This window comes from Ovis canadensis, chromosome 9, assembly GCF_042477335.2.
Source record: "Ovis canadensis isolate MfBH-ARS-UI-01 breed Bighorn chromosome 9, ARS-UI_OviCan_v2, whole genome shotgun sequence".
In the NCBI taxonomy this organism is placed as follows: domain Eukaryota; kingdom Metazoa; phylum Chordata; class Mammalia; order Artiodactyla; family Bovidae; genus Ovis; species Ovis canadensis.
The window spans coordinates 55,789,764-55,804,275 of NC_091253.1; the positions used below are offsets into that span (position 1 = coordinate 55,789,764).

The window sequence follows — 14,512 nt, forward strand, 5'->3', positions numbered from 1 at the left end:
AAGAGCCAACTCATTGGAAAAGATCTTGATGCTGGGAAAGATTAAAGGCAAAAGGAGAAGGAGACAGCTGAGGATGAGATGATTAGATAGCATCACTAACTCAAAGGACATGAATTTGAGCAAACTCAAGAAGACAGTAAAGGAGAGGGAAGCCTGGCATGCCGTAGTCCATGGGGTCTCAAGAGATGACCTAGTGACTGAACAGCAACAACAACAAATATTATGTGCCAGGCATTACAAATATAGTATATACATGTAAATACATACCACTTTATGTAAATCTCATGATAATTTTGTGATGATTATGTTAACTTACAAATGTTATAGCACCATAATATGTGACATGTATATATCCAGACCTGAACATGCTGTGTTAGGGTAGTAGTCTGTAAAGCATGCCTTTGCTGCCGAACCCATGCCGGATATAAGAATTACAACTATGATTAGACGGGATCTTCTTCTTGCGATCCACATATATATTCATAGCACTTATCTTGAGGGGCCTTTTGCCCTAGTTTTTATTTAAAATCAGAAAAAGTTTAAATTGAAATGGCTTATGAAATGAGAGCCAACACACTTAAATAGTTAAATTATGTATGATTGCCATCACTATATACTCTGAGTGTCGTGTTGATATTGATTTCAGTTAATCTTCATAAGAAATTGATCAAACCACAAGGGAACTGAGTTTCATTGACTTTTTTTCCCCTGGTCCAGTACATTACCTCTTTTTTTTCCATTGTGCAGGTTCTGCTGATCTTCTTCTTTGTGTTCCTTGCTCTTCTTGTCCAGCTCTGGTCTACTCCGGTATGTTTGCTCAGGGCACTTAATGTCAATGTCTGGTAATGATGGGCACCACTTAAAATGGCTCAAACCTAGATTTTTAAAAAATGCATAGTCTTTATGACCTATAATGAGAAAAAGATTTTCCTCCTCCATGATGTTTTCTCTTTCTTTTTGTGACATTCTGTGGATCTCAGGCTCCTCGTTGAGTCTGTGTTCTCCTGTGTGGAGGAAGTGGGGTGAGGATGTTAAATCTCTTGTCCATGGCAGGAAGATCACTTCTAGATATATGTGAGATGCAAACATTTACCCTCTTTGTGCTAACCCTAACCCTAAGATACTATGAAATATATCTTAGAGACATAGAAATTGTCTCAAAAAATTTCATATCCTGGGACATGAGGTTACTCTATGAACTGGATGTATAGAGATGAAGAAGTCTCAATATCTCTCTCAGGGATGTTACCAGGAGGAGTAAAGCACTGAATATGTCCATAGCACTCATAAAATCATAAAATATCAAAATAAGAAAGAATCTGAGATTGATCTACTTCTCTTCCTGTTTCACACTCACCCCTTCTTTGAAACACCCCTACCAAATGGTTAACCAGCTTCTATGTAATGGTGGTATACCACCTTCTGTGCTCTGCTGTAGTTGCTCAGTGACCCAGTCATTTTGTATTAAAAAATCACCTAAAGAAATAATTTCTGCAGTGCACCATTGTGTAGTTGTCAAAATATTATTATGTTCATTACACATGCTTTATGATAAAACAAGGAAAACATAAAAAATGGAAACCGTCTAATGGCCAAGAAAGGAAGATTGATTTTAAAAATTACAGCAATCTATATAATGGGTTACTGTGCATCTGTTATAAAGAATGAGATGTGTTAATACATACATAGATTTTTACTGATATTAACTGGTTCTATCTAGTCATATCCATATATAATCTGATGTGTAAATACTTTTACAATATCATTTTATAAAAAAGTGAGTCATAGGACTCACATAGTATACTAGATACAACTCATTTTTTGTTATGTATAATGCATAGACACATACTCAATCATATACAGTTGGTCCTTGAACAGTGTGGGTGTTAGCACATTGATTCTTCACATAGTTGAAAGTCCACATATAAATTCACAGTCAGCCCTCCATATCCGTGATTTCACATCTGTGGATTCAGTATCTTGGATTTTGTAATACTGTAGTACATATTTATCAGAAAAAATATTCATATAGGTAGACCTGCACAGTTCACACCTATCGTTTTCAAGGGTCAGCTGTATTTACATCTACAAAATATTGTCTGGATAGTTTAAAAAGGTCTTGAAAAGCTATCTGCACCCATATGTTCACTGCAACATTATTTACAATAACCAAGATATAGAGAAAAACCTAAATATCTATTAATAGATGAATAGATTAATCAAATGTGATATGTGTATTTATATGTCTATAGTTTTAGTTGCTCAGTCGTGTCTGACTCTTTGTGACTCCATGGACTGTAACCCCCTAGGCTCCTCTGTCCTTGGGATTCTCCAGGCAAGAATATTGGAGAGGGTTGCCATTTCCTTCTCCAGAGGATCTTCCCAACCCAGGAATCAAGCCCTTCCTGACCCTTGAAAAAGATAGGAATCTCCTGCATTGTGGGCAGATTTCTTTACCATCTGATCTACAGGGAAGCTACAGGGAAATGTACACACATATGCACACAATGGAATATTATTCAGCCATAAAAAATAATGAAATCTTGCCATTCTCAACAACATGGACAGAACTTGAAGCCATTACGTTAAGTTAAATTATTCAGACAGAGAAAAACAAAAATCACATCGCCTCATCTATACGTGGAATCTAAACAAAATGAAACACCAAGCTCATAGATACAGAGAACAAATTGGTGGTTGCCAGAGGCAGAGAGTGGGTAAAATGGATGAAGGTGGTTGAAAAGTACAGACTTCCAGTTATAAAATAAATCTTGGGGACATCATGTACAGCATGGTGACCACAAACAACAAACGTGAATTTCTTATGTTGTTAAAAATATTTAAAACCTATTTTAAAAGAAACCACTCTCCTATTTTGTCCCCAAATCTGAATCCTTGTCGCTGCCTTCCTTCTGGTTTGGTCTTTTCATTTCACAGTCAAAAACTGTTATCTTCCTTCTACATAATAACTCTACCATTGCAGGGATGTGAAGAATATGTGATTTTCTTTCTTGGGCCTTAAAATGTTCTTTGCATGACATACAGGCATACTGCCCGTCAGTCTAAGAGATTTGAATGTGTAAACTCATTCATCTGATTTATATTAAGTAAAGGCCTACGATGAATCAGGAACTATAACAAAGAAGGACACATGACTGTCACAGGTGATGTCACAGCTTGTGTGTGTTATTCTCTCAGTTGTGTCTGACTCTTTGCAACCCCATGAACTGTAGCCTGTCAGGTTCCTTTGTCCATGGAATTCTCCAGGCAAGAATACTGGTGTAGGTAGCCATTGCCTTCTCCAGGGGATCTTCTTGACCCAGGGATTGAAACCCTGTCTCCTGCACTGCAGGCAGATTCTTTATCATCTGAGGCACCAGAGAATCCCCAGTGTCACAGCTTACTCGATGATAAAGTCACACATTATATTATTATTCACATGCAATTCTGGTGATTACTGTTATATAAGCATTAGGATTAGATAAGTGCATGCAGCTGGAGAATGCTAGCTTGACTAGTGGTCAGGAGTCCTGAGGAAATGGTCTTTAAGGCCTGAAGGATGGGACTTCCCTGATGGTCCAGTGCCTTCCAGTGCAGGGGATGCTGGTTCAATCCCTGATTCAGGAGCTAAGATCCCGCATGCCTCATGGCCAGAAAACCAAAATAAAGAAACAGAAGCAATATTGTAGCAAATTAAATAAGGACTTCAAAAATGGTCCTCATCAAAAAGAAAAAAGAAAGCCCTAAAGGAGAGAGTGAGATAAAGGAGTTGGCAAGGATAGTTGGGATAGATAAAGGAGAAATATGCACACAGATAACCCAACTCCCTTCTTCCTTACCTCTCTTCCTCCCTTCCTCCTCTCTCTTCCATCAAACAACCACTTACTAATCAACCACCACACACAAAGGATTCTTTCAAGTCCTGGGAGTCATTCAGAGATTAATATTCTTCTTTCAAAGTGTTTATGATCTAGTCCATGAATATTAGATATAACTCGAGTAAAAAGCATTAAAAAACATATAAAATATTCTTGAAGCATGGACATATTCCCTTGACATTCTAGTCATATTTTTCTGGGGAAAAAAGCAGTTCTTTCCATCAAGAGTGTGGACAGATAGTTTCAGTGCCAAAGTGGAACAGACTGACTCACTATGCTGCTCTAGTTTTCTAAATTCAGTCTCAGAATTCCTTCAAGGAGAGTAATTGTGTACACACCTTGCACGTATTTCTCATTGGCACTATTAGGAGGGAAGTCCATCTATTTTACCAGTCCAAGTTATTTTTGCATATTTTGTATGCAAAGATGTTGTATACAGGTACCAGAAATGGACATAATGACAGTTAAATATGGTTACTAGAGGTAGTCCTCTAAGGTCAGTGCCCCTGTAAAAGTTCAGATGGAGTAGAGGAAAGCATGAAAATCCCAATCTTTCTTTTTCACATGTTGTGCTATAGACATATCATTAAGTGCATCTTCTTTTGTTTTCTTTCTCTCCTACAGGTCTGTGAAGCAGGCAGAAGAAGTTACAAGTGGTCCTTAAAGGAATGGCAATTAATCAAATCCTTATGTATAGTTCTAATTTTATTTACTACGTGTAATCATTTAAAGAATGGTTATTTTTATAATATCAATAATAAACAAGTACTCTTGTAACCAGGGGGTGCCTAAGTGTGTAATCAACAAAACACTAATCCTGGCAAAGGATTCTGGGGTGGTCAGGCTGCCTGCTGCCTTTTGACATGGTTAGTGTCCTGGGTTTAGGTTACTTTATACCTAGTTATTAAGATTACTATTTGATACATTAAATATTGCCTGATTCAAATAACTTTGCTTAAAATTTTTCTGTATTTTAACTTGTCTAGGGTTTTCTACTTCTTATATTTTTATAATATTTTCTCATTTTTTAGATTAATAAACATACTTATCCACACGTGCCAAGATAAGCCATTTAGGTCTCTATGGGAGTTAGCTATTGTGTCATCACCTGCCATATATATTTTTGTGCTGCAGCAAAAGGCATATTCTCCACCACTGCCCCTTCCTCTGATTATCTTCCCTATTCCTACCAAAACAAATAATTGATATCTTGATTCCATAAGGTAAATCAACAAGGAATGAAGTGCATGGCCCAAAGCATACTCAATGAAAATTGTTTGACCATTTATCCAATCATTGAACCCAATTAAGATTATCCATTTTAAATTTGATATATGCCCGCTTTTGGAATGTGTTATGCATTGATGCTACTAAGTGAATGGAACTAAGTACATTTTATTTAGCTTATCATCTGTTTTATCTGACTTGTAATCTAAGTTTACTTTCTGGACCTTTAAGGCATACAGTTAAATTATAAAACTGCGTGTACAACTGTCAAAGAAACAAACATTAAAGGCCAGAACATGACTAAAGAATAAACAAGGAAATTCTGATTGTATGAATGAAGTCAGAGTCCTAAATGAAATAATATAATAAACTTTCTTATATTAACATTTTTGTGTGCATAGAAACTCATGAGAGTAATTTTCATAAAAGTTATTCTTTTTTTGGGGGGGTGAGGGGTAGAAACAAATTAAAGGCTTAGAAACCAGTATATTTTTGAACAGAAAAGAGAGAAGGCATGGGAGTAAGTTTATGGGACCACACCACTCCTTTATTTAAAAATCCTTACCATGAAGTATATCTTCAAAAAAGACCTGAGAATACAAATGTTCTCCCTGTTGAGAACTGACTTTCCTTAAAACACATCACCCCAGTGCCTTCATCTGAGCCAGACTTCCCTCCAGCCATCACTTGGTCAGTTTTTGTCCACCTCATGTCTTCTGACTTTTCCTAGAGACAGTCACCCTACTAAGTGCCGTGTCAAACTCAGAAACGAAATCCTCCAGGCCATCAGAGTGTATATTCCTGAAAATGCTACCACTAGACATGAATTAAAGCGGCAAGGACAGATTTTATTCCATGATAAATTACTTCAATAGAGAAGAGGGTTCAGCATGAACTGAACTCAGCTTCGATTTGTATGAAGTGACTGGATGTTTTAAAGGGAGTGAGGCAGGAGGGAGGAGGGATGTCCAGGACTTGAGCCGGAGTCAGGGAAAGGGAAATCTGTTAAAAGCGATAAGGGGAGTTGACCCACGTGAAACCATCTGGTCCCGCTCACTGGTGCTCATGGAAGTTTGACCTCCGTCTTCCCTCATAGACTGAGTGGCAGGCACTCTATATTCAGGTCAGCTGGAACAAAGAGTGGATTCTTTTGTCAGCTTGGGCTTCCCCAGACAGGAACATATGGGGGCTGTGGAATTATCCTATGGTGCCTTGACTTAGAAACTCTGTTTGTATTGGTTCAAGCCTTTTAATGGGGGGTAGGGTTAGGTGGGTAGAATCATACCTACTGAGAGTCTCCAGTTTTTATTGGCCAAGGTTGAGACTGATCAAGAAGAGGGCTCAGGGACTTCCTTGGTGGTTCAGTGGTTAAGAATCTGCCTTCCAATGCAGGGGTCATGGGTTCGATCCCTGATCAAGGAATTAAGATTCCACATGCCATGGGGCAACTAAGCCTGCATGCCGCAACTAGAGAAGAGCCCACGAGCTGCAATAAAGAACCCATGTGCACACAGTGAAAAATCCTGTTTGCCACAAAGAAGACCTTAAGTGCTGCAACCGAGATGCAATGCAGCCAAATAAATAATAAAAAATGAAACTATAAATATTAAAAAAAAAAAGAGGCGGGCTCAAAGGAGCCAGACTAGGTATATGCTCACTTTTGAAAGGACAGAATCTTCATTAATGCCAACTGGTCAGGTCACATACTCACATACACACATACACACTCACCCCTCTGTCCTCTCTTCTTTGTCAACTCCAGTAATCATTTTCAGAGGCCAAGGCCAGTAAGCAACTAGAACCCCAAACAGTAAATTGCTTTCCTATCTCCTCTTTCAACTGTCACACATGAAATCTGAATCTCTTGGCAGTCACCCTGGCTATCATTCCTTACTTTGTCTCTTTTGTGTTTCTTAACATGACTCCAGAGTTATTGGTGGGGTAGGCTTGAAAACCCTACACAAAAAAGGCTTCTAGAAATACGTTTAGAATGAAGGGAAGATACTGAGTTCAGTTGGGAACATGTAGAACTTAGACTGGGGGCATAACCAAGACCTGGAGAATCACCCACATAAAAACAACCCACCAGAGATAATGGCGGAGAAGGCAATGGCACCCCACTCCAGTTCTCCTGCCTGGAAAATCCCATGGACAGAGGAGCCTGGTGGGCTGCAGTGCATGGGGTCACGAAGAGTCGAACACTAGTGAGCAACTTCACTTTCGCTTTTCACTTTCATGCATTGGAGAAGGAAATGGCAACCCACTCCAGTGTTCTTGCCTGGAGAATCCCAGGGACAGGGCGCCTGGTGGGCTGCCATCTATGGGGTCGCACAGAGTCGGACACGACTGAAGTGACTTAGCAGCAGCAGAGATAATGGAGGTCGGTACAGTAGACGGCATCACCCAGTGAGAACTTGTGCAGTGAGAGCAGGACAGATGCCTCAGGAACACACACACTCGCGCTCGGGGACTGACAAAGTGAATTCAGGAGTAAAGATTGTATGTCCACGCACCAGACAGAGTGGGTGGCCCACACCCAGTTTCGAAGAAGCAGAAAGTCAAAAGCAATGCACTTCAAGGTCCCTGGTTCCTCTAAGCACAGCTGGATTTCAGGGAAGAGACAGTCATGGGGTCATTTGTGGAACAGCCCTTGGTGGTCTTACGAGACTCTAGAAACTTCCTGTGCATAGCTGGAATAAAAAGCAGCTATATGGGAGTGGAAGGAGGAGAAAAAACATAGTTTCCCTAATTTAGGAAGAAAAACTAAGGCATCACCAATCTGACTAAAAGTCAGCGTATGGAAGCATCTATCTTGAAAATGCCTTCTTTGATTAACAGTGATGAAAAGACAACTAAAAGCCTTAGGAAAAGACTTAAGAATTTGTCCTGTGGCAACATTCTTAATTTCCTTTTTTTCTTCAAAGTAATCAAACGTAAGTTTTTAATTGATTATAAGGAAAATAACCACCAGCTGCTGAAGCCAGAGTCTTAGAAGGCACTTCTTGGGGGGTGGGGGTGGGGGAGAGGGCAGAGCCTCAATCATTTTCCCAGGTCCCAGGGACAGAGCTGTTCCCTGGCTGTAAATACTGGCTTGCCTATTCTCCAGATATTTGTCGGTTTCCTGCTTTTGGCTCTCTGACCACTATTTTTTGTTTGTTTTTAAAAAATGTCTATGATGGCTTCTTGTCTCTTTTGAGTATTTGATGTTTGTAGGATTGATCTCCACAAAGCCAACCTAAGCGAATTTGGATTTGGGCAGAAGCAATAATTTGACAACTCTTCTCAGTATTTTAATTGTTAAAAATGTGTCTGAAGATCCTCAAGGGTTCCATGCAAAATGACAGTAGTAATACAGCCCAGTGTCTGGCAGATTCAGCCAATACATAGCAATTTTCTCTCCAAAACTGCCTCACCAAGGCAAGGGGAGTGAATGACTGCAACATTCCTGGCTTCTCCAGGGAAGTGACCAACTGATGGCTTAAAATGGAAGCTCTGGCAGAGCTTGCAGCTGTCCCAGTGGACCTGCAGTTTCCCAGCACCGAGCATTGCAGCTGTGCTTGAGGGCTCTTCACAAACCACAGGCATTCGACTGCATGACTGGCCTAAAGTTTACCACCTGGGTCCTGAGTGAAAGAGGAACTACTGTGTGGAAATTTTATGATCCTATTTTGCAAAACTTTTTAGGCAAAGATTCATGAGCATATACAGGAAAAAATCCATAGAGCACATGGTCAGGATCATATTAGGGGCTGAAATGGAGCTGTGGCAATGTAGGTTTCACTGTAGAAAACACATATATGCATATCTGAAGTATTTTTTGAGCCAGCTTTTAGCATCTTCTATACTTACTGTTCAAACTTGCTGTGAAATGTCTTTCTTTGGATCTGTGATAGAAGTGAGTATTGCTCACCTCATCTACTGCTCCGCTCTTCTTCCTGGGCATGTGGAAAGATTTTGCCTTTCATTTAGGAAGGTTCATGTGACTAATTCTGACCAATGGACCGGCCCTGGAAGTGTTATGTTGCATTTCCAGCCCAAGGCATTTAGTAGAGGTGTGAGTTCTCCACTCTCTCTTTTTTCTGCGTCAGTGATTCTGGATGTTATAAATTAAGACAGCAGAGTTTAAAGATGTTTGGGTTCATGACTGTGTGCAGAGCTCCTGCTGACCTCTGTGTGTGTGTGTGTGTGTGTGTGTGTGTGTGCATGCGTGCGTGCACACGTGTGCGTGCGCATGCACAAAGTTTCTGTGCATGGTGTGCAGAAACCATGGTGTGGTGTCTGACTCTGCAAACCCATGCACTGTAGCCTGTCAGGCTCCTCTGTCAATGGGATTCTCCAAGCAAGAATACTGAAGTGCATTGCTATGCCCTCCTCCCTGGGATCTTCCCAACCCAGGGATTGAACCTGTGTCTCCTGCATTGCAGACAGACTTTTTACCATCTGAGCCACCAAGGAAGTCCCAATGTCACAGCTTACCTGATGATAGAGTCACACATTAGACATTATTCACATGCAGTGCTGGTGATTACTGTTATATAAGCATTAAGGTTAGATAAGTGCAGGCAGCTGGAGAATCCTAGCTTGACTAGTGAATTTTCCCAAGCTTGGCTCTTCTTGGGGAAACAAACAACAACAAGAGTATCACCACCCTGGAAAGGAGGTCACCTCATGCATCCTCCCAAGTTGAAATTTATCAGTGAGGCTCCATACATACCCAGACTGTTTATATTGGAAGGACTGATGACAAGAACAGATGAAAGAATATTAATAATCATATTAATACCCTGGTTATTAGTTCAAAACCAACAGCATTAAACCAAAGAGCCAGATTATCACAAGGGATATCACTATTTATTGATGAGGAGAGACCTTGAATGCCATAGCAAGAAGATAAGCCAGCAGTGATGCTGAGAAAACTGCTCCAGTGGTCTTAAGCAGATGAGTCCAGCCTGGCTCGCTAAACCCTGTGCTTCCATTGACTATAAACACTGTCGCCTGGAAGCATTTTGTTTTATAACATATGTTGGGAGAGGCTTAATATTTTTAATATGTTCAGTCATAAGAGTAGCTATTCATATGTAGTATTTACTGTGAGACAAAGTTTGGGTCAAGTGTCATGTGTGTGCTAAGCTGCTTCAGTCGTGTCTGACACGTTGTGACTCTATAGACTGTAGCCCACCAGGCTTCTCTGTCCATAGGATTCTCCAGGCAAGAATACTGGAATGTGTTGCCATTTCCTTCTCCAGGGGATCTTCCCGACCCAGGGATTGAACCTGTGTCTCTTACACTTCCTGCATTGGCATTGGCAGGCAGATTCTTTACTACTAGCGCCACTTGGGAAGCCCTGGAGCAAATCATCAGTTAGTATCTTCATCACTTGGTGGATGAGGTATTTGAGAGTTAACACTCTGAGCAGTCACTCAAGCCAAGGAATGGTGGAGCCAAGGATTTGAACCCCCGTTGTCTGATGTGTGAAACCTAGGATGTGGTTATTACATTGTCCCCTCTTCATGAGCACATGGAATGGCATCAGCTTGACTGCAGAGAGTAAGTGATTAGATGTATGGCAGACCACCGTGAGACCCCGGTTTTCCTGTCTCCACTGGGAAAGGCCTACTCTCTACTTTTTCCTCTGTTGGATAAGACTGGGCAGTATGGGATTCAAAGTAAATATTTGCAATTGTTCTTTGATCTTTAGAGAGAAATTTCCTGGTCCTCTCCAGTTTAGTTTTAGACTTTTGGACAGACTTTGAATACATGTACCATTCCAGGCTGGCCGAGGTTGTATAGGTATTCAAAGGCAGGTCATGGATGGACGGTGTGGTCGGTGACCTCCTTAGAGGCCAGCAGACCAAACTCTTTGCCTCGCAGTGAAAGCAAAGCATTTCCCATGTGGAACCAGGGCCAGGCAGCTTTGAGTTTTGATCAGCGTAGAGAAAGAGATGATGGCTAATCCTGGCATACCTCCCAACTTGGTACCTCATTCCCTGACAGTCCTGCCTGCCTCTATTCAGTCACACCTCTTTTTTTTTTTTTTCCTTGAAAATTGTGGTAAAATGCTTAAGAGTTTTTGTTTCCATGTAGATGTTGGTGCTGTATTAAGAGAGAGGGGGAGAGAGGGGATGCCTTCCTGAGTGGATGCCCACCGTTCTGCTGGGTTGTCTGTACTCTACTCTGGAGTGAGCATCTTTGGCAAAAGGAGAAGGAGCTTGTAGGGTTGCTCTTTGATTATTTTCTGAAATTGCATCTCAACAGAACAGGTCATCTTTAGGCAGAAAAAAAAAAAAAGCCTTGGATGTTCTGATTAGATACATGGGAAATACACCAAATTTGCTTTCACTCCAAGTTGAAGGTCTTCATCTGCCAAGTTGATTGGTTCCAAAGACAGGTTCACTGTTACCTACCAGGGTTCCTCATATGAGCTGGCAGAAGTCAAAACACATGTATGGCATCGGCTCTGCATCTCTCCATTGAAATCTTGTCAAGCAGAGTGTGAGGGGGTGACAAGGAACAGGGTTGGAGGGAGGGGAGCCTGAGTTGGTCTGAAATACATGACCATACTTGCCATGAAAATCAAAGCAACCAGATCCTCTCTGAGGGTTGCTCATCAAATTCCCTTCCTGTTTTCCTTTTCATGTTCTTTGTTTTGTTTGCCTGATCCTTTGACTACATGGTTCTTATGGAATCGGAAGTCGAGCAACACCACAGAAGAAAGTGAACTGAGATTGTGGCATCCCTGACTGAGCCAAACCCCAGAAACAGTGGAAATATCCACTACCAGCCCCAGTCTGAGATTTCCAGCCTGATAGCCAGACCAAAGAGGTTTGGAGTGACGTATGGGCCTCCCCAGGCTGAGCCTTTGCAAGCTTTGTGTTTATTATTTCAGTCATCTGTCAGCAACATTGATTTGAAGAGCTAACCTTTCTTTTTTTCAGAGCCATTACGTAAATATACCTCCAATAATCCAAAAGCTCCAACTTTGCAGGGTGTGAAATATTATACTAATTCTTCCTCCTCTAAGAGATATCAAAGTTCAATCATATCCCGTCTACATTTGAGATTCTGCATTTGTTAAAGACCCTTAGGCTGCTGAAGGTCATAGTAAGTGGTGCAGAAGTTAATATTAATCAAGCTGTGTGTGCTGTGTTTGGTTGCTCAATCTTGTCTGACTCTTTGTGACCCCATGGACTGTAGCCCGCCAGGCTCCTCTGACTATGGGATTCTCCAGGCAAAAATACTGGAATAAGTTGTCATTCCCTCCTCCAGGGGATCTTCCCAACCCAGGGATCAAACCCAGGTCTCCTGCATTGCAGTCACATTCTTTACCATCTAAGCCACCAGCGAAGCCCATTAATCAACCTAATCTCCTCTAATAAAAGGCTTCAATTTATAGTTTATGCCTATAATGTAGGATCCTCTCACTATGGCTGATTCCAAGCATCAGTGAGTCATCACTGAGCACACAGTTGGGAAGAGATGCATTAATAGATCTCGCCGGGTGCCGTGGGCTGCCTTCAGCTCACCTCTCAGGTTTTGTCTGGAGAGTGGATGTATGGAGATACTGGTTCCCTTGACCCTCCGGATAGGAACATCGGAAGTACTAGGGTTGGGAGGGGAGTCTGATGACTCTGTGCCATCTACATACAAATTGTGACATCCCTTACATTCTCTGTGCTTTCTGGGTTAACACTTGTAGCTGAAGGAAAATTAAAGGAAAATCAAGACATATGCTGCTTGTTCCCTCTTTGCACAACTCTTAGAAAAATGAAGAAAAGGTTTCCAATCTGGGACGGTGAAAGTTCACCATCTAAAGTTAAACTGGGACTGACTTTATATGTGCTCCCTCATCCTGAGAACTGGTGGGATGGTCTGTCTTAGATGAGCAGGTAACTCCTGGGGTCACAAATGTGCTATATGCCCCCAATTCAGACCAAACTATGCCCTGAGAGGCATTTTTCTGTATTACGTTGTTCAGTCACTAAGTTGTGTCCAACTCTTTGTGACCCCATGGACTGTAGTATGCCAGGCCTCCCTGTCCCTCACTATCTCCCAAAGTTTGTCCAAGCTAACATCCGTTGAATTGGTGATGCTATCCAACCATCTCATCCTCTGACAGTCTCTTCTCCTTGTCTTCAATCAAGGTAGTGATCCCTGAAAGGGGTCTATATTATATGAGATAACTTCTTAAGTTCTGACCTAATATTTCATTCCTGGTAGCCATGAGTCTGCAACATTTCTCGTTACCATCCGAGGTAGCTCTAAGTGGGAGAAAGAATTTCCTAACCTATCTCTCAGTAGCAGTCCTATATCACTGGCCTCCTAGGGTTTGCAATATTCTAGACTATTGACGGACATTATCTCTCAGTCTCTTTCAATCATATAAGGCAAAGATTATCTGCATTTTATAAATGAACCCAAAGAAATTAAGTGGCCAAATTTTACACTAGTGACACTAGTGGTAAAGAATTCGCATGCCAATGAAGGAGACTTAAGAGACGCAGGTTCGGTCCCTGGGTGGGGAAGGTCCCCTGGAAAAGGGTAAGAGAACCCACTCCAGCATTCTTGCCTGGAGAATCTCATGGACAGACGAGCTTGGTGGGAACAGTCCATGGGGTTGCAAAGAGTTGGACATGTCTGAAGCAACTTTGCACCCAGGCTTGCACACCAGTCATTAGAGCTAGACTCAGATTCTGAGCCCATTCTCTCTGAAGGCAAAGCCTTCAGTCTCTTTCCAAGAAAGTATCATCTCTTATGTATCTTGACTTATATAAAGTGCTGCTGCTGCTGCTAAGTCACTTCAGTCGTGTCCAGCTCTGTCTGCTACTTAAATTCTAGGCCATGAATAAAAATGCCATCCCAGGGTTGGGTCTGGCAGTTTTTTTCCTTCAACTGATCAAATCCAGAGGAGAAGAATTCAAAGGAGTACAGAGGCAGTGGAGGCTGTTAACCAAGAGCTCTGGCCCACAGATGCCCTGAATGCCAGGGCCTCTTCCCTAAGGCTGGAAGGTGGCTCCTGCTACAGTCATCCCTCCTGGGGCCCATCCTCACAGTGAGAGACACGAGGAGGATACTGCATATTCAATCTGGGGTCAGGTCCTGCATTTGAAAGTATAGTAATAGAGACTTCAGAGATGATGAGTGGTCATTTATGAGGAGGGGCGTTGCAGGCCTTGAGTCCTCAGCTCCAGGGGAAGCACAGGTTCTTGTTGTGCCTCTGAATCTCGATGAGCCTATAAGGACTAACACTGCATCAGCTGATGACTCAGTGTCATGATCAAAGGCAAGTGATGATAACTCCAGCCACACCGTGTGTTCAACTGCCGTTTATTAGAGATAATTCACATGGGTGGCCGAAAGGGCATATTATTTATATTATTTTGGTTGTGCTATTTGAGGGACAGCAAAAG

At 41.6% G+C, this 14,512-nt stretch overlaps 1 protein-coding gene across 6 annotated transcripts in view; it reads left to right on the forward strand.

Moving 5' to 3' along the window:
* C9H8orf34 (chromosome 9 C8orf34 homolog) overlaps window positions 1-5,436 on the forward strand; it is a 337,664-nt gene extending 332,228 nt beyond the window's left edge. For 5 of the 6 annotated variants that reach the window (XM_069600208.1, XM_069600210.1, XM_069600209.1 and 2 more), the window contains 2 exons: window positions 748-807; window positions 4,503-5,436. In XM_069600208.1, the coding sequence (XP_069456309.1) occupies window positions 748-807; window positions 4,503-4,510 (68 nt within the window). In that variant the 3' untranslated portion in view covers window positions 4,511-5,436. The remainder of the gene's footprint in view (window positions 1-747; window positions 808-4,502) is intronic. The other variant, XM_069600211.1, reaches the window with a different exon arrangement.
* The last annotated feature ends 9,076 nt before the right edge of the window (window positions 5,437-14,512 follow it).